Source organism: Oncorhynchus clarkii, chromosome 29, assembly GCF_045791955.1.
Source record: "Oncorhynchus clarkii lewisi isolate Uvic-CL-2024 chromosome 29, UVic_Ocla_1.0, whole genome shotgun sequence".
Lineage (NCBI taxonomy): Eukaryota > Metazoa > Chordata > Actinopteri > Salmoniformes > Salmonidae > Oncorhynchus > Oncorhynchus clarkii.
Window position 1 is genome coordinate 27,496,999 of NC_092175.1, and position 23,104 is coordinate 27,520,102.

Sequence of the window (23,104 nt, forward strand, 5' to 3'; positions counted from 1 at the left end):
CCTCGATAGTCATCTTTCATCGAGGATAGTCATGTGTATCCTACCTATGTCTTTCGCGGAAGAGTTTTCAAAACCAGATTTTGTTTTGTCAGAGGAGAAAAGCATGCATACTTTTAAAAACAATATGCTACTTCTGGTTTTAGCTAGAAAATGTTTTTACACAACTAATTAATTAGCTTTTATCACTTTATACATTTATTTTGGGCTACACCAATGTAAACTTCAATTACCTGATTTCATACAAGCACATTTTCGTCCACATTCTCTCTCCTCGCCGGCTCTCCCCGATTACCGTTGACATTTTTCAAAAATAGGAAAGAGAGAGGATGGAGTAGAGAGGACACAGGAGTTGAGCAAATCCAATTAAGAAAAGGCCTAGGATATGCTGTGAAATCTGCCTATCTGCAGTAATCCCGCCATGTTTCCATGCATGTTTTCATTCCAACCCACCTTCAGATCGTAACTTTCACTAACTCTCCTAATGGGTCTTTCCTCTGGCTGTGTGTGTGTGTGTGTGTGTGTGTGTGTGTGTGTGTGTGTGTGTGTGTGTGTGTGTGTGTGTGTGTGTGTGTGTGTGTGTGTGTGAGTGAGTGAGTGAGTGAGTGAGTGAGTGAGAGAGAGAGAGAGAGTATGTGTGTGTGTTTCGAAGTGTGCAGAGGCGGGGGGGACCTGCACATGTTGTTGATGCCTTTAGAACCAGGTGCAGATGTTCTGTGACATGGCACATTACATAAGTCAATAAGGCAATAAGGCACTTTTAACCCCTAGAGTCGTTTGATGCACCCTTATGTCACACAGTTAAGCCATTTTGTATATTGAATAGCTCCCCGGTCTATACAAGAGGATCTGGACAGGAAAATCGTCACAACAATGTCTGTAAAACCCAAACCATTAGAGCTACAAACGAGTAAGTCACCAACATCAAAAGATGAGACTATCAGTTGTTTTGTTCCACGACACACACAAGTTTCAGGGGAGTCATCTGAAGGTAATGGGCTGTAAAAATGGCAGAACATGCATAGGAGGTAAAAAGTTCCACGAATAATGTGACCAAACTTCTTCAATTTTCTTATATCGTTTACATATAGGATATAGCAGTAAAGGCTTTATATACCTACAGGGTCCTAAAATTCAAAATAAAATGGCTAAATTATAAATTTTATGACCGTCTTAAAATAATTATATATGTTAGCTTAGTAGATATTGTGGTCTAAGGGCTTAACCACCACATGGCCCTTCTTTAGTGGTTTATGATGCCACAGCCTGGTATGATGTGTGTGCGACAACTGAGCAGAATGGGTGAGGTCTAGGGGATGTGTAGTGATGTCTACTGGCTAATCTACTGTACAGCCGTCTCTGGGTTGGTTGACATGTGGAGAATCTGTTGATGTGATTCACGTGGGAGGGGAGTGGCAGCTGTGACCACGCATCGACCTCTCATCCCTTTATTCCTCCATTTGTCATCCCCTGCTCAATGTCCCGTTTATGGGAGAGAGAAAGCGGAGGGAGATTGAGAGCGGGAGAAAGATAGAGAGATATTGTACTTGTGATGTTTCTGTTTCATAAAAAAGGGTGTACTTCTCTGCATGTGTATTGGGTTTTTAAGTGTTTGTGTGTATGTGTGTGTGTGTGTGTGTGTTGTGAACAAAGAGCATTGCTGACAAATGTATCAGGGCTGTGGAATTTACCTAAGACTATCACAAAGACTAGAACAATGGCTGTCACTGGTGCTGCAGGCAAGTCTACATCTCTTACTTAGTACTTACTATCTTAGCAGAGAGCCTTGGTGCTGGATAAATTAATAGAAAGAAGGAACCCTGCCTGCAGACAGTATTACTTCTAGCTAAGTGCACTTAATTGCCTGGATGGCAACATGTCTCCCTCTGTACCATTCCATTCCATTTCTCTCTACCTCATCCCTTCTTTCTCTATCCCTGCAGTTTTGCCCGATTACTCTTCTCTTCTCTCTCCCGTTCTTTCTCCCCCATTGTGATGGAGATGATGCTATCTGGCTGGCTGTGTTGTCCTGCATCTCAATGCAGCCCTGACAGGTGACGAATGGACTACACAGCCATTTATCAGGAAAGGTCTCTCTCTCGCTCTCTCTCCGCCTTTCCTTCTCGCTCCCTCCCTCTGCCTTTCCTTCTCCCTCCCTCTATCTCTCTATCACGCACACACACACACACACACACACACACAAACGTCCAAATGCCCGAACACGAACACCACATAACACAGTGATTTATATTTACAAACACAATAACAATTACTCATACAAGCACAAACCATACACAAACACTATTAACCAACACACACAACAACCACTACACAAATACACAGAAGAGTGTACACTGAGTGTATGAAACATTAAGAACACATTTTTTATTTTTTTATTTTTTTTAATTGAATATCCAAAACATATTTTTAAAGAAAAGAAAATAATAAAAAAGATAATTAATTCCATTCCCCACACCCAAGAACCCCCCCCCCCCCCCAATGCACCAACCAAGAAAATGAACTCATGAGAAAAAAGAAAAAGACAAAACAAAACAGAAAACAACAATGCAAAAAAAAAACAAAGACATCAAGGACAACTAAAATCATAAGAGCAAGGCCAACTGTATATATTTGAGTGTATGTCTGGCACTAATTACATATGTGTGTGTCTGTGTATGTGTGTATTTGAATGAAAGTATATGTATATGCATGTAAAAACACTGCCCCTCAGTGTCATTCAAACTTACTTTTTATTATGTTTTATTTGACTTTATTTTTTATACTTTATCTTTGACCATCATTCTATCTCCTGCCCAGCAACTCCACTCCCACTTGTCTCCAATTCCACATCCCAACCCTGATTCCCTCAGCCCATCGCACCTATCTCTGTAGGCCACCCTCTTCGGATTTCTATACAACATATATCTTTCAACTATGCTGTGATGTTTAACGTACAATTTCAATCAATTTAATCCAATATAATCCATAGATTGCGGTTTGAAGATAATTGACTGACCCAGTCTCTCCAGATCTCAGTACTATTGCTAGGGTCAATTTTCTATCAATGTTATGCATTTTTAGCCCTTCCTGAACCTGAGACAGGCAATACCAAAATAAATTGTCTATTGATTCTGTATCCTCACAACAAAATCTGCGGAGCTTCGATGATTTTATGCCCCAAATATTCAACATATTGTTGGTGGCAAGAATTCTACATAATAATTTTAGCTGAAAAGCACGAAGTCTTGAATCTTGCGTCATTTTATACATCAACTCATACCATACTCATTACCAACTATTTAGCAATCTCTATGGCACAGTTGTCAACATACTGGTCCTCAAATGAAACTGGTATACTTTCCAATTTATGCTATCTTTATTCCTCCGTCAGTTTTGATCCTTTATACTGGGCAGACAGACCTGTTCCCTACCTCCTCCAGCTGCCACCTGCTATAAACAATTTGGTTGTACTCTTGGATTGAGCAGACCTTCCTGTCCAATTTACAATATCATTTAAAAAAATTATAAAATACCCTTTTCAAACATCTTTCCCATAAATACAGGTATTTTATCAACCAGCACATTTGAGTTAAGCCATAATATTTGTTGTAATATTTGTTCTATCTTTTCAGGGGGATGAAATAGAAATTGTAGCCACCTCTGCAATGCTTTTTTTTAAAAAGAGAGATACTTTGAAAAAAGTATCATTTTCAATTAATCGAAAATGAGACATGGCAATCTGCACAAAGGCAAAAAGGCAATTTTTAAACTATGGATGAGCTTTTCATAGTAATTTACTTGAGAACCATTTAGAGTTCAAGTCAAACATTTGAATAAGTGAAGCTTTTAGAGAGAGGTTAGTGCTTTATTATTTAATCATCTCAACCCACCCAATTCATATTAATTACAGTATATAGATATGCACGCTTTATTTTGTCTGGTTTAGCTTTCCAGATAAAGATAAATATTTTTTGCTCATATGATTTGAAAAACGAATCATCAGGAGTAGGCAGTGAGTAAACTGAGATATGACTAAGGAGTTAATCGGGGTAATTTTTTCCATAAATAGACAGGTATTTAACTCTCCATGGTTGCAGGATCTATCTAAGTTTCCTATTGAAATTCATTGTGGAGAGCTTATTTATATATTTTGTGATATGAATACCAAGTCAGCCCATTTTATAGGTAAACTGCAGGGTAATGTAAAATTTGTATTTTCTAAAGATCCAATACGTAATATTGTAAACTTAATCATAATTAGGTTTTAGTCCAAAGAGTCCATAAAAGTGATCTAGATCTTCAATGAGACATTGCAGGGATCTAGCTTGTGGACTTGAGTCATCGGCATACATGGACACCTTTGTTTTTAAGCCTTGGATTTCTAATCCTCTAAGGTTGTTATTGGATCTAATTTTAATAGCTAGCATTTCACTGAACATAACGAATAGATATGGTGACAGCGGACACCCTTGTTTAACTCCTCTTGAAAATTTAAAACTCCCAGAGTAGCTGTTATTTACTATTTTACACCTGGGGTTGCTAGATATTACTTATACCCATTTTATAAGAGAATCACCAAAATTGCAATTTATAAATAAAATCCAGTCTTACTTTATCAAATGCCTTTTCAAAATCCGTAAATGCCAGGCCTGGCTTCTTAGATGTTTCATGACGTTCTTGTCACAACCGTCGTAAGAAGTGGACCAAAGTGCAGCGTGGTGTGAATGCATCATTTAATAGATGACAAAAAACACGAAGTAAACTGTACAAAACCAATAAACAAATAACGACCGTGAAGCTATCATAAGCACTGTGCTGACACAAGCAACTAACATAGACAATCACCCACAAACAAACAGTGAAACCCAGGCTACCTAAGTATGATTCTCAATCAGAGACAACCAATGACACCTGCCTCTGATTGAGAACCATACTAGGCCGAAACATAGAAATCCCAAAATCATAGAAAAACAAACATAGACTGCCCACCCCAACTCACGCCCTGACCATACTAAATAATGACAAAGCAACAGAAATACAGGTCAGAACGTGAACGTTTCTAGAAGTTGTTGTATAATATCTCCAATGTAAAATGTAAAATGTATGTAAAAATGTAAAATGTAAAAAAAACACCCTTTAGCGGGATAATTTGTCAACATCCGCTGAATTGCAGAGTGCCAAATTCAAATTAAATTACAAAAAATATTTAATTTTCATAAAATCACAAGTGCAATATACAAAAACACAGTTTAGCTTGTTGTTAAGCCACCTGGCGTGTCAGATTAAAAAAAAGAAGCTTTACAGCGAAAGCAAACCAAACGTTTATGTTAGGACAGCTCTCTCAGCAGACAAAACATTACAAACAGCTAGCAGCAAAGTAGATTGCTTTTCTGACTTTCGTGACCAATCAAATTAATCACTTACCTTTGATGATCTTTGGATGTTTGCACTCACGAGACTCCCAGTTACACAATAAATGTTTGTTTTGTCCAAAAACCTCCATTTGGTTGGCGTGTTTTGTTCAGTCATCCACAGGCTCGCGCAGGTCACGACGGGCAGACGAAGATTCCAAATAGTATCAATAAGTTCGTAGAAACACGTCAAACGTTTTTTATAATCAATCCTCAGGTTGTTTTTACAATAAATAATCGATAATATTTCAAGCGGACGGTAGCTTTTTCAATAGGAGAGAGAGAGAAAAGGTCTGCTCCAAGCTGCTCACACATGCGAAAATCTAAGGACACCCAGCTATCCACTCACGCGATGTGATCATGAAACTATGTCTAAAGACTGTTCACACCATGTGGAAGCCATGGGGAAAAGAATCTGGTTGATATCCCTTTAAATGGAGGGAAGGCATGCAATGGAACAGAGAGGTTTCAGAAAAACTGCACTTCCTGGTTGGATTTTCCTCAGGTTTTCGCCTGCAATATCAGTTCTGTTATACTCAATATTTATACTGTTATATTGTTATACTCAATATTTTTGACAGTTTTGGAAACTTTACAGTGTTTTCTATCCTAATCTGCCAATTATATGCACATTCTAGCTTCTGGGCCTGAGAAATAGGCAGTTTCATTTGGGTACATTTTTCATCCAAACATCAAAATACTGCCCCCTAGTCTCAAGAGGTTAATAGCCTCAAAAATATATTCCTCTGTAATTTGGCCTTCGCACTGATCTTTCTGTACATTTCTTAAACGTTATATTTTTTCTATTATTTCAAAAGAATTCCTTACAGTAATCTTCATTCAGTGGGAGAGGATGAGACGGAAAATAGAACATCTATTTGAAATATTTAGCTTCCTCTTTTAAAATATAAATCAGTAGAATCATAGATGACACCATCTTCAGTAATGAGTTTCTGCAAATTCTTTTTGTAAGTGTTTCTGTGTTGGAGATTCAGGAAGGATTTTGTGCATTTTTCTGCATATTCCATCCTGTTTGCTTTATTTTACATTAGATCGTTCTTGAATAAGTTCCTCAAGCTCTTTTTGTTTTTCCACTAACTTATTTTCTATCTCTGTAGTATTGTTTTTATTGCCATCTACCTGTACTATAATGTATTTCCCTTGTTAGTCTTGTCTCTTTATCCAGATATTGCTTTTTTATTATTGAATTGAATGACCTCTGAAGGTACATTTAAAGGTATGCCAAACAATAAGTGGATTTGCTGTTCCTATATTATACTGGAAAAATTCAGTCATAAATTATTTTGTCTTAGTTAAAAATAAGTTGTCCTCCAGTAAACTTTGATAAAATTTCCAATATCCCCATCCACGTGGAAATTATATAAAAGTTATGTGAATGCCAATTAGATGATGATCCGATTCCATTCTATTATTGAAACTTTTTCAACCTTCGACGCAAGAGAGAAAGAGACAAGAAAGTAGTCAAGACGACCAGCTTGATTAATTAAGTCTCCTCCATGTATATCTCACTAGGTCGGGATTTTTTAGTCTCCAAATATCCACTATTTCTAATGTGCTAATAATATTTGTGATTTCCTTAAGGGCACGATGATTATAGTTTGTAGAGTGATTTCCTTTACGTTCCATTGAGGTACTTAACACTGTGTTATAGTCTCTTACCATAATGATTTGATCATTTGTTGCCTGTAGGATCAATAAATTGATATAAATATTTTTGAAGAAGTATGGAACATCCTGATTTGGACCACAAATATTAATGAGCCAAATCTCTTTCTCGTCCACTTTCATATTCAAAAAGATACATCTTCCTTGAGAATCATTCCTAACTACTTGCACATTCAGATTGAAATTTTTGTTAATTAACACCATCACACATTTTGAGTTCTTTTGTCGATGACAGAAAATTATTTTAACACCCCATTCCTTTTTCCATGCAACTTCATCTTAGGATGTAGTGTGAGTTTCCTGTAAACAGTATACAGTTGAAGTCGGAAGTTTACATACAAATACATAGACAAATACATTGAGGTCAGGGCTTTGTGATGGCCACTCCAATACCTTGACTTTGTTGTCCTTAAGCCATTTTGCCACAACTTTCGAAGTATACTTGGGGTCATATGCTTGGGGTCATTGCAAATGGGAAGACCCATTGGCGACCAAGCTTTAACTTCCTGACTGATGTCTTGAGATGTTGCTTCAATATATCCACAAAATGTTCTCTCCTCATGATGCCATCTATTTTGTTGGGATGGTGTTCTTCGGCTAGCAGTCCCACCCCTTTTTCTTCCAAATAAAATGATGGTCATTATGGCCAAACTGTTCTATTTTTGTTTCATCAGACCAGAGGACATTTCTCCAAAAAGTACGATCTTTGTCCCCATGTGCAGTTTCAACCGTAGTCTAACTTTTTTTAATGGCGGTTTTCGAGCAGTGGCTTCTTCCTTGCTGAGCGGCCTTTCAGGTTATGTCGATATAGGACTCGTTTTTACTCTGGATATACTTTTTTTTATCTGTTTCCTCCAGCATCTTCACAAGGTCCTTTGCTGTTGTTCTGGGATTGATTTGCACTTTTCACACCAAAGTACATTCATTTATAGGAGACAGAACACGTCTCCTTCCTGAGCGGTATGACGGCTGCGTGGTCCCATTGTGTTTATATTTGCGTACTATTGTTTGTACAGATGAAGGTGGTACCTTCAGGCATTTGGAAATTGCTCCCGAGGATGAACAAGAGGTCTTGGCGGATTTCTTTTGATTTTCCTATGATGTCAAGCAAAGAGGCACTGAGTTTGAAATACATCTACAGGTACACCTCCAATTGACTCAAATTATGTCAATTAATGATGTCAAAATGATGTCAAATCCTCTGCCAGCTTGCTACCCATGGCCCGGCTAATCGTCGTGACCCCAACCAACCTCACTACTCACTGGACCCTTATGATCACTCGGCTAAGCATGCCTCTCCTTAATGTCAATGTGCCTTGTCCATTGCTGTTCTGGTTAGTGTAAAATTACTTGTGTCATGCACAAAGTAGATGTCCTAACCGACTTGCCAAAACTATAGTTTGGTAACAAGAAATTTGTGGAGTGGTTGAAAAGCGAGTTTTAATGACTCCAACCTAAGTGTATGTAAACTTCCGACTTCAACTGCATGTTATATTCCTTTTCCTTTGGCCACGTAAAGACTGATCTTCTTTTATTATAATCTGCTAAACTGCACAATTATAACTGCCTCTACTTATTTCACCCCTTACCATAACTAGATACTATTCTCAGTCTAAATTGAACATAATTAGTGCTGGTAAAGTTACTGCCATCCGAGGTATTATGATGGTCAAAACTAGAGCTTTCAAACATCTGATATTTAGGATTGAAGAAATAGTTTCTAGCAATATATGTTTTATTCCCTTGCCTGTTTGCCTGTGAGCCAATGCCACAGATGTTTGAACATTGAGACAAGATATTTTGTGTGTTGTAAATCTGAGTAAGTTCATGTGTATGATATTGGATGTGATTTAGTGAGACTGTGTACGTTGTCTGTATAAGAGTAAGACTGTAATGTGTGACGTCCAAATACATAATAACCCCGCCAATTTGCCTGGTTAAGTGTGTGTAACATGTAGTGTGTATAGCCTTAATATTCATGATGATAATTGTAATCCATATCATATCACAATCATAGTTGATTCATAATTACTTTTAACATAATTAAAAAACACATCCCAGCATTTCCATAGCAATTGACGTTTCACATGATCATGAAAGAGACCTTGCATTACTATAGAGACGGCTTCACTACAGTAAAAATGTGTCCCGTACAATATGTTATTATTCCCCAATGCCCCTATTCTGATATCGCCCCCTTGCTTGTTATAAACATATATAAACATGTAGACAAAGACATAGAAAAGATAAACAAACAAGAAACATGTAAAATTATAGAACAGTTCTCGACAATAGAGAGAGAGGTGAGAGAGGGAGAGAAGAGAAGAGAAAAGAGAGAAAGAGAGTGAGAGAAGAGAGCGAGATCAAGTGTGTATGTGTATGTATTAGTCCGCGTCTGAGTATGTGTGTGTTCATATCCACTTCATAGTGTTCAGATATTTTTACAGTTCCAATCTTTTTTTCGTAACCTGAAGTCCCTGTAGAATTTAGTAAAGCCATGATGTTATGGAGCTGTCTCGGAAAAGCTGTCCATCTATAAAGAGTTTGTCCACAATGAGAAAGGCACGCTTACCCCTCTCCCTCTGTTTTCTCTGTACAGGATATAGTCTCTTGCGACGTTCATTTATCTCCTGTGGAAATTGGTCATTGAGCCCAAATTTGGTCCCTTTAAAAGCTCCCTTCGCTTGCTTTTGATCAGCTCCTTTTGTTGGTATTGTTCAAATTTTGCTGTGATCGGTTGGGGACCCTTGGTCTTGTCGCTCCGAGCTCCAAGTCTGTGTACACAGTGGAAAGCCACCTTGTTTACAGTCTCTAGAGGAATTTTCAAGGCGGATTGCATGAATTCTCTGATCGCTCCCTCTGGATTATTGGATGCGTCCTCAGGAATCGCAGAAATATTAGATTTTCACACATGCTACGACTTTGTATGTCTAGCAGCGACTCCTTGATCACCCTGTTTTCCCTGAGTAGACAATCCATTTTAGAATCGTGGATTTTTACCTTTGCTGTGAGTGCCTTGTTCTCTCCTTGGAATGTGAGAATTTCACTCTCGCTAAACTCCAAACTCCCCCCTCAGCCCTGCTACCTTCTCACACAACTTTTCCAGTGTTGCATGGATTCCAGCCAGAGCACTAGCCTCTTCTTCAACGGTAAGTAAGTTGTCCGTGTCTGTAGATGAATCTGGTTTAATTAAAACCTCTTAAAGCTCCCCTGAATTATTTCAACATTTTGATAAAAATCGCGCAACATTTCAACGTCCTGCTACTCATGCCAGGAATATAGTATATGCATATGATTAGTATGTGTGGATAGAAAATACTCTGAAGTTTCTAAAACTGGTTAAATAATGTCTGTGACTATAACAGAACGTGAACAGCAAGCGAAATCCCAAGAAAAACCTGGTCACAAAAGCCACAGAAAAGTATTCATCCGCCAGTCTCTGAATTGTTTATTGCAAGCAAAAATATATAGCCGGGAGCTTGCAGTTCCTACAACTTCCACACGATGTCGAAAATAACGTCATTTTCATTGACAAAAATCCTTTGTGTAATGACAAATAGATCCTTCATTTCGTCCAGCATACAGGAAGAGACTTTTGGAAGAGAGAGAAAGGACAACGTTTTCTTGAGTAGCTGCTATTGAATACAGATTGCCCAGTGATCAATTTGATCGATTATTAACGTTTACAAATACCTAAAGTTGGGTTACAAAAGTAGTTTGAAGTGTTTTGTCAAAGAATATAGGCAACTTATATAATTTTAAAAAATGATGTTGCGTTTTGGAACGGAGCTTTTTCCTGAACCAGACAGGCTATACAAATGGATATTTTGGGCATACATGGACGGATTTAATCGGGAAAAAGTACCAATTGTGATGTTTATGGGACATATAGGAGTGCCAACAAAGAATATCATCAAAGGTAATGAATGTTTTATATTTTATTTCTGCGTTTTGTGTAGCGCCGGCTACGCTAATTATTTTGTTTACGTCCCCTTCAGTTATTCTGGGGTGTTGCATGCTATCAGATAATAGCTTCTCATGCTTTTGCCTAAAAGCATTTTAAAAATCTGACATGTTAGCTAGATTCACAACAAGTGTAGCTTTAATTTGGTACCCTGCATGTGTGTTTTAATGAAAGTTTGCGTTTTATCGAATACTATTAGCATTTGGCATTGCGCACTTCCATTTCCTGTTGCCTAGGTGGGACGCTAGCGTCTCACATGTCTCTAAGAGGTAAAAAAAAAATTGTCGGGTTAGTGTTCTTTTGTGAGGTAGTCGGATCTTTCCATGATGGAGAATGTTGTTCCTCCGTAGCGTAAAGCTGTTGGTACTCGTCGATTTCCCTCAGGATCTCCTTAGTATCCAGGTTTGCTCTTCACTGCAACCAGTTGTTTTTCAAAAGTTTTTAACAATGCGTCTTTCCAACGACAACGACCGGTGTCTGTAGTACAGCCACCTAGCACTGTTGTTTGGTTACAAAACAAAATATTTAAATGCCTTTGAACGGGGTATGGTAGTAGGTGCCAGGAGCACCAGTTTGGGTCAAGAACTGCAATGCTGCAGGGTTTTTCAATAGTTTCCCATGTGTATCAAGAATGGTCCACCACCCAAAGGACATCCAGCCAACTTGACACCCAGCCAACTTGACACAACTGTGGGAAGCATTTGAGTCAACATGGGCCAGCATCCCTGTGGAATTCTTTCGACACCTTGTAGAGTCCATGCCCTGATGAATTGAGTTTGTTCTGAGGGCAAAAGGTGGTGCAACTCAATATTAGGAAGGTGTACTTAATATTTTGTACACACATGAAAAAAATGGAATTTTACTATGCAATTCTACAGTACTTACTATAGAATTCTAGAGTAAACTGTAGTATACTGTAGAATACTATATATACTAGTATCCCGCAATACTAGTATCCCTCAATCATGTGCAGTACTTATAGTTGTAGTATACTATAGTTAATACTACAGTATTTTCTGCAAAAAAAACACTGTAAAGACTACGGTAATATCCGCAAAAACACGACAGTCCGTAAAAACACAACCCTTTTTTTTTTACTTTAGTAACTACTACAGTATTTAATTTGCATATACCCTGCCCATCCCCCCCCCCCCCCCAATATCCCAATTAGTCCTACTCAAATGTAAGAAACTTACATGTCAAGTCTAGACCATGTATTGTGTTCCCTACAGGTTATAGAAAAGAGCAGGTTTGAACTATCCGTTTAGACCCCAGTCCTTCCTTCCTTCCTTCCTTCCTTCCTTCCTTCCTTCCTTCCTTCCTTCCTTCCTTCCTTCCTTCCTTCCTTCCTTCCTTCCTACCTACCTTCCTTCCTTCCTTCCTTCCTTAACCTCAACCTCTTAATTCCTACAGCATATACTACAGTTTTCTTTTACTGAAGTATTTATACTATAAATACTTCAGTATACTACAGTACACTACAGTAAATACTACAGTTTTTTAGTCTGCAACAGTAAAGTCTGCAAAAACATTTACAGTGAATACTATAGTATTTGTACCATCGTGTACTATAGTATCATAGGCATTATAATTCAAGGTGTGCACAAGCAATTTAATGTATATTACGCACACATCAACACACCCATTAAAAAGGCAATCATCGGTTAATTTCAGAGGCCTGATTGACATGCATGGAAACTGCATCTGTAAAATCTAGAATCTCTCAATTGTGTCACCTCCCACCCACCATCTCTCTGTCTGTCTGTGTCTCACACACACACACACACACACACACACACACACACACACACACACACACACACACACACACACACACACACACACACACACACACACACACACACACACACACACACACACACCATCACCCCATTTACACATCTCCCCCATCTCATGGCCCAGGAGGGTTTTCCAGAGCACACAGACAATAAAATGGGTCAGGACAGAGTTGAGTACTATTTTTTACAAAAAAATAAGCCATTTTCCTGGAGTCTCCTACAGATATAGGGATGCTGATGCTGAGGCTCATAGCTTAGACAACAGAGCAGTGTCATGGAGTTCCTTGTCATTAGCTCCTTACTGTTCTCCTGGGCTCTATGTGCACTTCACTAGCCTGACAAGGCTGGCTGATTACGCTTTTACTGCAATGAACAGCTGACTTGAATAGAAGAGGACAACAAATCAAAGTCAGAGAGAGGGTGGAGGGAGAGAAAGAGAGGGAGAGGGAAAGAGAGGATGGGGAGAGGGAGAGAGAGAGGATTAGAGAGAGAGAGAGAGAGAGAGAGAGAGAGAGAGAGAGAGAGAGAGAGAGAGAGAGAGAGAGAGAGAGAGAGAGAGAGAGAGAGAGAGAGGGACGGGGAGAACGGGAGGAACAACCGTAGAGAGAGGAACAGCATGAGAGAGAAGGTGAGAGAAAGAGATAGAGAGAGAGGAAGAGCCCTGCAGAGGTTTTCCCCGATAGTAGTGTCCTCTGTGTCTCTTGCTGTCACTCACCTCAGCCTCTGTGACAGTGATGAGCTTGTTTGTCACCGGTCAGAACATTTGTCTGCACTGTCATGCACTCTCCTGAGGTGCCATCCCCCCTCTATCTCCAGCTGTTACAACACACACACGGACAGAGACAGATGGACGGAGACAGACGGACGGAGACGGACGGACGGAGACAGACAGAGACAGACACAGACATGCTTGCATGCATGTGCAGGCACCTGTGCACACACACACACAATCACTCAACAGAATACATGACATATTCATCCTCACTCACACACACCAGCTTACCAGTGTGTGACTGTAACACACGCCACCCATATAAGGTTACACATCATCAGCATAACATCACACACTCATGAAAACGTTGCATGAAAACACTCCTCATATAAAAGACACCCAGTCAACTCAAGGTTAAATAGACATCTGTGTGTGTGTGTGTGTGTGTGTGTGTGTGTGTGTGTGTGTGTGTGTGTGTGTGTGTGTGTGTGTGTGTGTGTGTGTGTGAAGGGAAGACACTGACTAGATGTTTGCAGGGAAGTACAGCAACAATATCTCAATGTTTCCCTTCGAAATCGTCTCTGTTCAGACAAGAGACAAAAGCCTTCTCATTGTCGCATGCTAATCGCCAGCTCAGGGACATTCTCTCGCTCTCTCTCACTTCCTCTCTCACACACTGTGGGGTAGCTGTTACACCCTTACACATCCAATGCTCCAACAACTAACAAATTATTGTTTTCCGTGACCCTCCACACTTTCATGTTTCTGCCCTATATGCTGACAGATTTTATGTATGACGTATGGCAGGGTAAAAAAAATAATACTTAGGTACATGCTCACACAAACAAACACGCAGCGAGAGAGTGAATGTTCCACCTCCTCTGTGTGCTAATACTATTACTCTATGTCCATTTGTTAGGAATTTTATGAATAATGACTAAACAATATCTACATGTAAGTAGACCTTTAACTAATTAAACTCTACCCTGTTTTATTATATCTGATGAATCATGTTAATTCATAAGGAAGGGATTGTGTAGCATGAAACAGGGGGTAATTAAACATAATAAATACCATTCCAGATGCGTGGGGGAGGAATGGATTGTGGGTTTTTAAGTAAGCAAAGAGGGTCGTTAACCTATGGATGAACTGACTCAATTTAGCTCTGGGATGTTTAGATAAGGCAGCGAGTGTCTCCCTAGGTTTTCCATTATCTGGAACTGTCTGCTGAATAGTGATAGATGAAGGTGAGATTTCAGAAGTTAATCTTGATATGGTTTGTGTCTGGAGTGAGTGAGTTAGGGGGTTGGAATAAACTTTTGAGCCTGTTTTGTCTTGGTCGATAGGAGGAAGGATATTTTATAACCTATGACGTCAAATGTTGTATATAAACTGTTTGTGGTTCCATGGCAGCGCGCTCCGAGAATAAATACTATTATCTCATTTTGATAAGACTGATCTCTGTCTATCTAATGCAAATAAGAATCTTACAAATTCATATATAATAGACTGAGTGAATTTGATTAATGAACACATATGGGAATTATGAAATTCCTATGACACCATTAAAGGGGAAGATACCAAGTCCGTTGTACAACTGACTGCCTTCAAATGAAATGTGTCTTCTGCATTTAACCCAAACCCCTCTGAATCAGAGAGGTGCAGGTGGCTGCCATAATTGACATCCACGTCTTCAGTGCCCGGGGAACAGTGGGATAACTGCCTCGCTCAGGGGCAGAATGACAGATTTTTACCTTGTCAGCTCTGGGATTCGATCCAGGAATATTTCAGTTACTGGCCCAATGCTCTAACCACAAGGCTACCTGCCACCCCTTAAAGTAGCACCAAGCACAGTGTAGGTACTGTAATGGGCTACTTTCTTATTATTATTCAGATGTTTTTATGTTGTCTAGACACTCAAGGCACAGGATTCTTCCATCCTTAAATACACACAGAGCTTACAGTATAACATATTACCCAGGTACTCAGCTTGGTAAAGAGACAACACTGAACATTACATCTCCAGCGTGTATACAGACCCTGTACTATACACCACAGGATGTTGGGGAGGACGGGCTCCTGGTAATGTTTGGAGCGGAATAAGTGGAATGATATCAAGTACATCAAAAACATGGTTTCCATGTGTTTGATGCCATTCCATTGTTCCGTTACAACCATTATTATGAACCGTCCTCCCCTCAGCAGCCTCCACTGCTATACACACTGTCCTCAACTGCATAAAATTGCACATTGCAGATTCAACACAAATGTACGCCTGCAGGCTACAGGGACATGAAGCACAAAAAACAACAGTATATCTAAGTGTCTTAACTGCGCCATGGAATCCAAGCCCATGGCACAGGATATGCAACTCCAGATTGAAGTCAATTTCAGCCCCATGGACAGCAACATAATTCTCCTGGAACAGAGTTCTGCACCACGGACAGCAATAACACAGACAATAATTGAGGAGATTTAGCAACAGCGGTCGACTCCTGATACGGCTGTTCCAGCCGTTACATTGTCATTATAACTGTCATTTAGAGAGTCAACTCAAAGCTTCACGGAGTGTCTCTATTACTGGCGCTGGCCCATTGCCACACAGTCATTTCCTGAACATAACTATAGGAGACGGATTGTCCAGTATTTCTTTTGGTTTATTTATTGTTGAGCATGTGGACTCACAGAGGTGTAAAGGTACCCGTCGCTGTTCATGCCCAGGTAGAGCCCTGTCTTCGCCCCCTGGATCGCCACGATCCTCAGACCCACAGGAATCAAGTTGAACTGTGCTGCAGAGGGACAGAAAGAGGGAGGGAGGAGATATAAACGTTAGAACATGAGACTAACATTCGACCGATCCAGAGTGAATCAAACAGAGCTTCCCTGTCTTCCATAGCAAGTAATATGTGTCACCTCTGGATAACCCGCTCTTGCTGCGGGTGATTCCCTGATCCACCTCTACAGAGATGACACCATTCTGTATAAATCTGACCCTTCTTTGGACACTGTGTTAGCAAACCTCCAAACAAGCTTCAATGCCATACAACACTCCTTCCGTGGCCTCCAACTGCTCTTAAACGCTAGTAAAACTAAATGTATGCTCTTCAACCGATCGCTGCCCGCAACCGCCCGCCTGACTAGCATCACTACTCTGGACGGTTCTGACTTAGAATATGTGGATAACTACAAATACCTAGGTGTCTGGCTAGACTGTAATATCTCCTTCCAGACTCATATTAAACATCTCCAATCCAAAATTGAATCTAGAATTGGCATCCTACAAATCGTCCTTCACTCACGAAGCCAAACATACCCTCGTAAAACTGACTATCCTACCGATCCTCGACTTCGGCGATGTCATTTACAAAATAGCCTCCAGCACTCTACTCAGCAAACTGAATGCAGTCTATCACAGTGCCATCCGTTTTGTCACCAAAGCCCCATATACCACCCACCACTGCGACCTGTATGCTCTCGTCGGCTGGCCCTTTCTACATATTCGTTGCCAGACTCCAGGTCATCTATAAGTCTTTGCTAGGTAAAGCTCCACCTTATCTCAGCTCACTGGTCACTAAAACAGCACCCACCCGTAGCACGCGCTCCAGCAGGTATATCTCACTGGTCATCCCCAAAGCCAACACCTTCTTCGGCCGCCTTTCTTTCCAGTTCTCTGCTGCCAATGACTGGAATGAATTGCAAAAATAGCTGAAGTTGGAGACTTATATCTCCCTCACTAACTTTAAACATCAGCTATCTGAGCAGCTAACCGATCGCTGCAGTTGTACACAGCCCATCTGTAAATAGCCCATCCAACCAAATACCTACCTCATCCCCATATTTTTTAATTTACTTTTTTGCACACCAGTATATCTACTTGCACATCATCATCTGCACATCTATCACTCCAGTGTTAATTTGCTAAATTGTAATTACTTCACTACTATGGCCTATTTATTGCTTTAACTCCTCATGCCATTTGCACACACTGTATTTTTTTAATTGTGTTATTGACTGTACATTTTTTTATTCCATGTGTAACTCTGTGTTGTTGTTTGTGTCGCACTACTTTGCTTTATCTTGGCCAGGTCGCAGTTGTTAGGGTGCAACACCTCACTAAAAACAGCTATGAGGAAAGACAAGGGAGACACAAAGGAAGAGAATGAAAGCATGTGGGAGAGATGGCGAGAGAAAACAAGAGAGAATCTCTCCCAGATGAAAGAGAGCATGAACAACAGAGAGGTTGAATGACAAACAGATGGCAGAAATAGACGGCAGGAAGGAGCAGAGACGGGAGGAAGGAAGAGAAAGGGCAAGCCTATCTTCTATCTAGCCTGTCTCTTCTCACCATCTCTCTGAGGTGTGCTGGGTTTCAGGAGTGTTACTGAGCTCTTCTACAAAGAGACCAATGCAACCATCAGATCAGGAGAACAGAGAGGAGAGATTAGAAGACAGATGGGGTGGAAAAGATAGGGTGGAAAAGAGAAGGTACTAATGAGAGAGAAAAGGGAACAATTATTGCCTCCATATACTTTGAAATGTGCCCCCTAAATATCATTATCAAATTCACACCTATTCTGAAACCTATACCCATTGCAATAAGGAGCACAACGTCTTTGGCAACACGTGATGGTTGTCTGTTTATTTGCAGATCTTGCTGCATGTGAGGGGGCATCTGACTTCCCAATCTCTAAATATACTTGAATAAGAATTTTGTCAAATAAATACGTTAATATTGAAAGTCATTAAATAATTCAAATCCATATTAAAAGTCAATAAACAATACAATCAAGTAATGAACACTTGCAAAGTGAGCGGTCCTTGAGGATGTCTCAAGTGGTTATTTATTTACCTATTGCATAACCACTATATTCTTGTAGAATGGTGTCATAGTATATCAACAAAGTAGCCATATCTATACGTCTCTGTTGTTGGGATCTCTACCTCGCCATGCTACTGTCCACTCTCTTTCATACTCATCACTCTGTAGTGTCGTAGTCGCCACGGGCCAAAACCCTACAACAGCCTCCAGCCCAATCAAAGACTAGTCTATCTCCTCCACACGCTCCACTCCACTCGGCTTCTCACACAGACAGACAGCTGGGCTGGAGGAGAGCTGAGGACAGGCCCAGTCACCTCGAACACACATACACATCCCTCTCTGTGCCCCTCCCTTCCCCCTCTTTCTGATCCATTCTCTCCCCTCCATCTCTCCTTCTCTATTTCTTTATTGCTTTATTGCTCCATTTCACTCTCATTCTTTCTCTACTTCCCTCTGTCTTCTCTGCACATGACCTCACCGTATGTAGGATTTCATGGTTGAGTGATTTTTTTGCACCTTGTCATGTTAAGCATGTCACTAACTGTTTCAGTGATTCAAATAGAGAGTGTAACACTGAAAGTTTCAGTGATTCAAATCGAGAGAATGTAACACTGAAGGTTTCAGGGTTTCAAATTGAGAGACAGTAACACTTAATGTCTCAGTGTTTCAAATTGAAATTGTAATACGGAATGTTTCAGGGTTTCAAATGGAGAGAGTGTAATACTGAATATCTCAGTGTTTCAAATTGAAATTGTAATACTGAATGTTTCAGGGTTTCAAATGGAGAGAGTGTAATACTGAATATCTCAGTGTTTCAAATTGAAATTGTAATACTGAATGTTTCAGTGTTTCCACGTCATTTCAACAACAAAACATCTAGGTGATAAGTTTGAATTTTGCAAAGTCCTCAACGGAAGAGAATGTTGTGTTTTTGTCACCCAACTTTGAACCTAAATCCAATGACATGGTGAATGTTCTTTGTTGATTTCACGTTGAATTGATGTTAGTTGACAACTCCAACTCGTCTATGCTCAGTGGGAAGTATCTTTTTGTGTTCTTTTACCATACCCCATGTACCGTCAAATAAAATACATATTTAACAGATGTTATTGCGGATGTAGTAATATGCAGTAATATCTAACAATACACAACAATGAGCACGACTCTAAAAGTAAAATAATGGAATTAAGAAATATAGAAATATTAGGATGAGCAATGTCAGAGTCCGGAGTATAATATATATAAATATTCTGGTCAAAAGTTTTAGAACACCTACTCATTCAACGGTTTTTCTTTATATTACATTTTTACCAGGTAAGTTGACTGAGAACACGTTCTCATTTGCAGCAACAACCTGGGGAATAGTTACAGGGGAGAGGAGGGGGATGAATGAGCCAATTGTGAACTGGGGATTATTAGTGACCGTGATGGTTTGAGGGCCAGATTGGGAATTTAGCCAGGACACCGGGGTTAACCACACCCCTACTTTTACAAAAAATGCCATGGGATCTTTAATGACCTCAGAGAGTCAGGACACCCGTTTAACTTCCCATCTGAAAGACAGAACCCTACACAGGGCAGTGTCCCCAAACACTGCCCTGGGGAATTGGGATATTTTTTATAGACCAGAGGAAAGAGTGCCTCCTACTGGCCCTCCAACACCACTTCCAGCAGTATCTCGTCTCCCATCCAGGAACTGACCAGGACCAACCCTGCTTAGCTTCAGAAGCTAAGCAGGGTTGGTCCTGGTCAGTTCCTGGATGGGAGACGAGATACTGCTGGAAGTGGTGTTGGAGGGCCAGTAGGAGGCACTCTTTCCTCTGGTCTATAAAAAATATCAGCAGGGTGGTATGCTGCTGGCTAAATACTAGTGAAGAAATCAAAACTATGCAATAACACATATGGAATCATGTAGTAACCAAAAAAGTGTTAAACAAATCTAAATATATTTTAGATTTTAGATTCTGCAAAGTAGCCACCCTTTGCCTTGACAGCTTTGCACACTCTTGACATACTCTCAACCATTTTCATGAGGTAGTCACCTGGAATGCTTTTCAATTAACAGGTGTGCCTTGTTAAAAGTTCATTTGTGGAATTTCTTTCCTTCTTAACACGTTTGAGCCAATCAGTTGTGTTGTGAAAAGGGATGGGTGGTATACAGAAGATAGCCCTATTTGGTAAAAGACCAAGTCCGTATTATGGCAAGAACAGCTCAAATAAGTAAATAGAAATGACAGTCCATCAATACTTTAAGATATGGTCTGTTAATCCAGAAAATGTCAAGAACTTTTAAAGTTTCTTCAAGTGCAGTCGCAAAAACCATCAAGCGCTATGATAACTGGCTCTCAAGAGGACCGCCGCGGGAAAGGAAGACCCAGAGTTACCTCTGCTGCAGAGGAAAAGTTCATTAGAGTTACCAGCCTCAGAAATCGCAGCCCAAATAAATGCTTCACAGAGTTCAAGTAACAGACACATCTCAACATCAACTGTTAAGAGGAGACTGCGTGAATCAGGCCTTCATGGTCGATTGCTGCAAAGAAACCACTACTAAAGGACACATATAATAAGAAGAGACTTGCTTGTGCCAAGAAACACGAGCAATGGACATTAGACTTAGTGGGACTATCATTTATTTTTCAACAGGATAATGACCCAACACACCTCCAGGCTATGTAAGGGCTATTTGATCAAAAAGGAGAGTGATGGATTGCTGCATCAGATGATCTGGCCTCCACAATCACCTGACCACAACCCAATTGAGATGGTTTGGGTAGAGTTGAACCGCAGAGTGAAGGAAAAGCAGCCAAGTGCTCAACATATGTGGGAACTCTTTCAAGACTGTTGGAATAGCATTCCAGGTGAAGCTGGTTGAGAGAATGCCAAGAGTGTGCAAAGCTTCTTCTTTTTTTTTTTAAAGAGTATGCAAAGCTGTCATCAAGACAAAGCGTGGCCACTTTGAAAAATCTAAAATCTAAAATATATTTAGATTTGTTTAGCACTTTTTTGGTTACTACACGATTCCATATGTGCTATTTCAGAGTTTTGATGTCTTCACTATTATTCTACAATGTATAATAGTAATAGTAAAAATAAAGAAAAACTCTTCAATGAGTAGGTGTGTCCAAACCTTTTATGTGTAAGTATATGTAAGTATATATATATATACATACACACAGTTGAAGTCGGAATTTTAAATACACTTTAGTCAAATAGATTTAAACTCATTTGTTTCACAATTCCTGACATTTAATCCTAGTAAAAAATGCCCTGTCTTAGGTCAGTTAGATTCACCACTTTATTTTAAAAATGTGAAATGTCAGAATAATAGTAGAGATAATGATTTATTTCAGCTTTTATTTCTTTCATCACATTCCCAGTGGGTCAGAAGTTTACATACACTCAATTAGTATTTGGTAGCATTGCCTTTAAATGGTTTCACTTGGGTCAAATATTTTGGGTAGCCTTCCACAAGCTTCCCACAATAAGTTGGGTGAATTTTCGCCCATTCCTCCTGACAGAGCTGGTGTAACTGAGTCAGGTTTGTAGGCCTTCTTGCTCGCACACACTTTTTCAGTTCTGCCCACAAATGTTCTATAGGATTGAGATCAGGGTTTTTTGATGGCCTCTCCAATACCTTGACTTTGTTGTCCTTAAGCCATTTTGTGACAACTTTGAAAGTATGCTTGGGATCATTGTCGATTTGGAAGACCCATTTTGACCAAGCATTAACTTCCTGACTGATGTCTTGAGATGTTGCTTCAATATATTCATATAACTTTCCATCCTCATGATGGCATCTATTTTGTGAAGTGCACCAGTCCCTCCTGCAGCAAAGCACCCCCACAACATGCTGCTGCCACCCCAGTGCTTCACGGTTGGGATGGTGTTCTTCGGCTTGCAAGCCTCCAAACATAATGATGGTCATTATGGCCAAACAGTTCTATTTTTGTTTCATCAGACCAGAGGACATTTCTCCAAAAAGTACGATCTTTGTCCCCATGTGCAGTTGCAACTGTAGTCTGGCTTTTTTATGGCGGTTTTCGATCAGTGGCTTCTTCCTTGCTGAGCGGCCTTTCAGGTTATGTCGATATAGGATTTGTTTTACTGTGGATATAGATTATTGTGTGCCTGTTTCCTCCAGCATCTTCACAAGGTCCTTTCCTGTTGTTCTGGGATTGATTTGCACTTTTCGCACCAAAGTACGTTCATTTCTAGGAGACAGAACACGTCTCCTTCCTGAGCGGTATGACGGCTGCGTGGTCCTATGGTGTTTATACTTGCGTACTATTGTTTGTACAGATGAATGTGGTACCTTCAGGCGTTTGGAAATTGCTCCCAAGGATGAACCAGACTTGTGGTGGTCTACAATTTTTTTCTGTGGTCTTGGCTGATTTCTTTTGATTTTCCTATGATGTCAAGCAAAGAGGCACTGAGTTTGAAGTTAGGCCTTGAAATACATCCACAGGTACACCCCAATTGGCTTCTAAAGATATGACGTAATTTTCTGGAATTTTCCTTTCTGTTTAATGGCACAGTCATCTTAGTGTATGTAACCTTCTGACCCACTTGAATTGTTATGCAGTGAATTATATGTGAAATAATCTGCCTGTAAACAATTGTTGGAACAATTACTTGTGTCATGCACAAAGTAGATGTCCTAACCGACTTGCCAAAACTAGAGTTTGTTAACAAGACATTTGTGGAGTGGTTGAAAAA

General features: G+C 39.9%; 1 protein-coding gene across 1 annotated transcript in view; it reads right to left on the bottom strand.

Moving 5' to 3' along the window:
• LOC139387977 (fibroblast growth factor 11-like) overlaps window positions 1-23,104 on the bottom strand; it is a 68,170-nt gene that overhangs the window by 5,277 nt on the left and 39,789 nt on the right. The window contains exon 3 of the mRNA XM_071134428.1: window positions 16,255-16,358. Within this exon, the coding sequence (XP_070990529.1) occupies window positions 16,255-16,358 (104 nt within the window). The remainder of the gene's footprint in view (window positions 1-16,254; window positions 16,359-23,104) is intronic.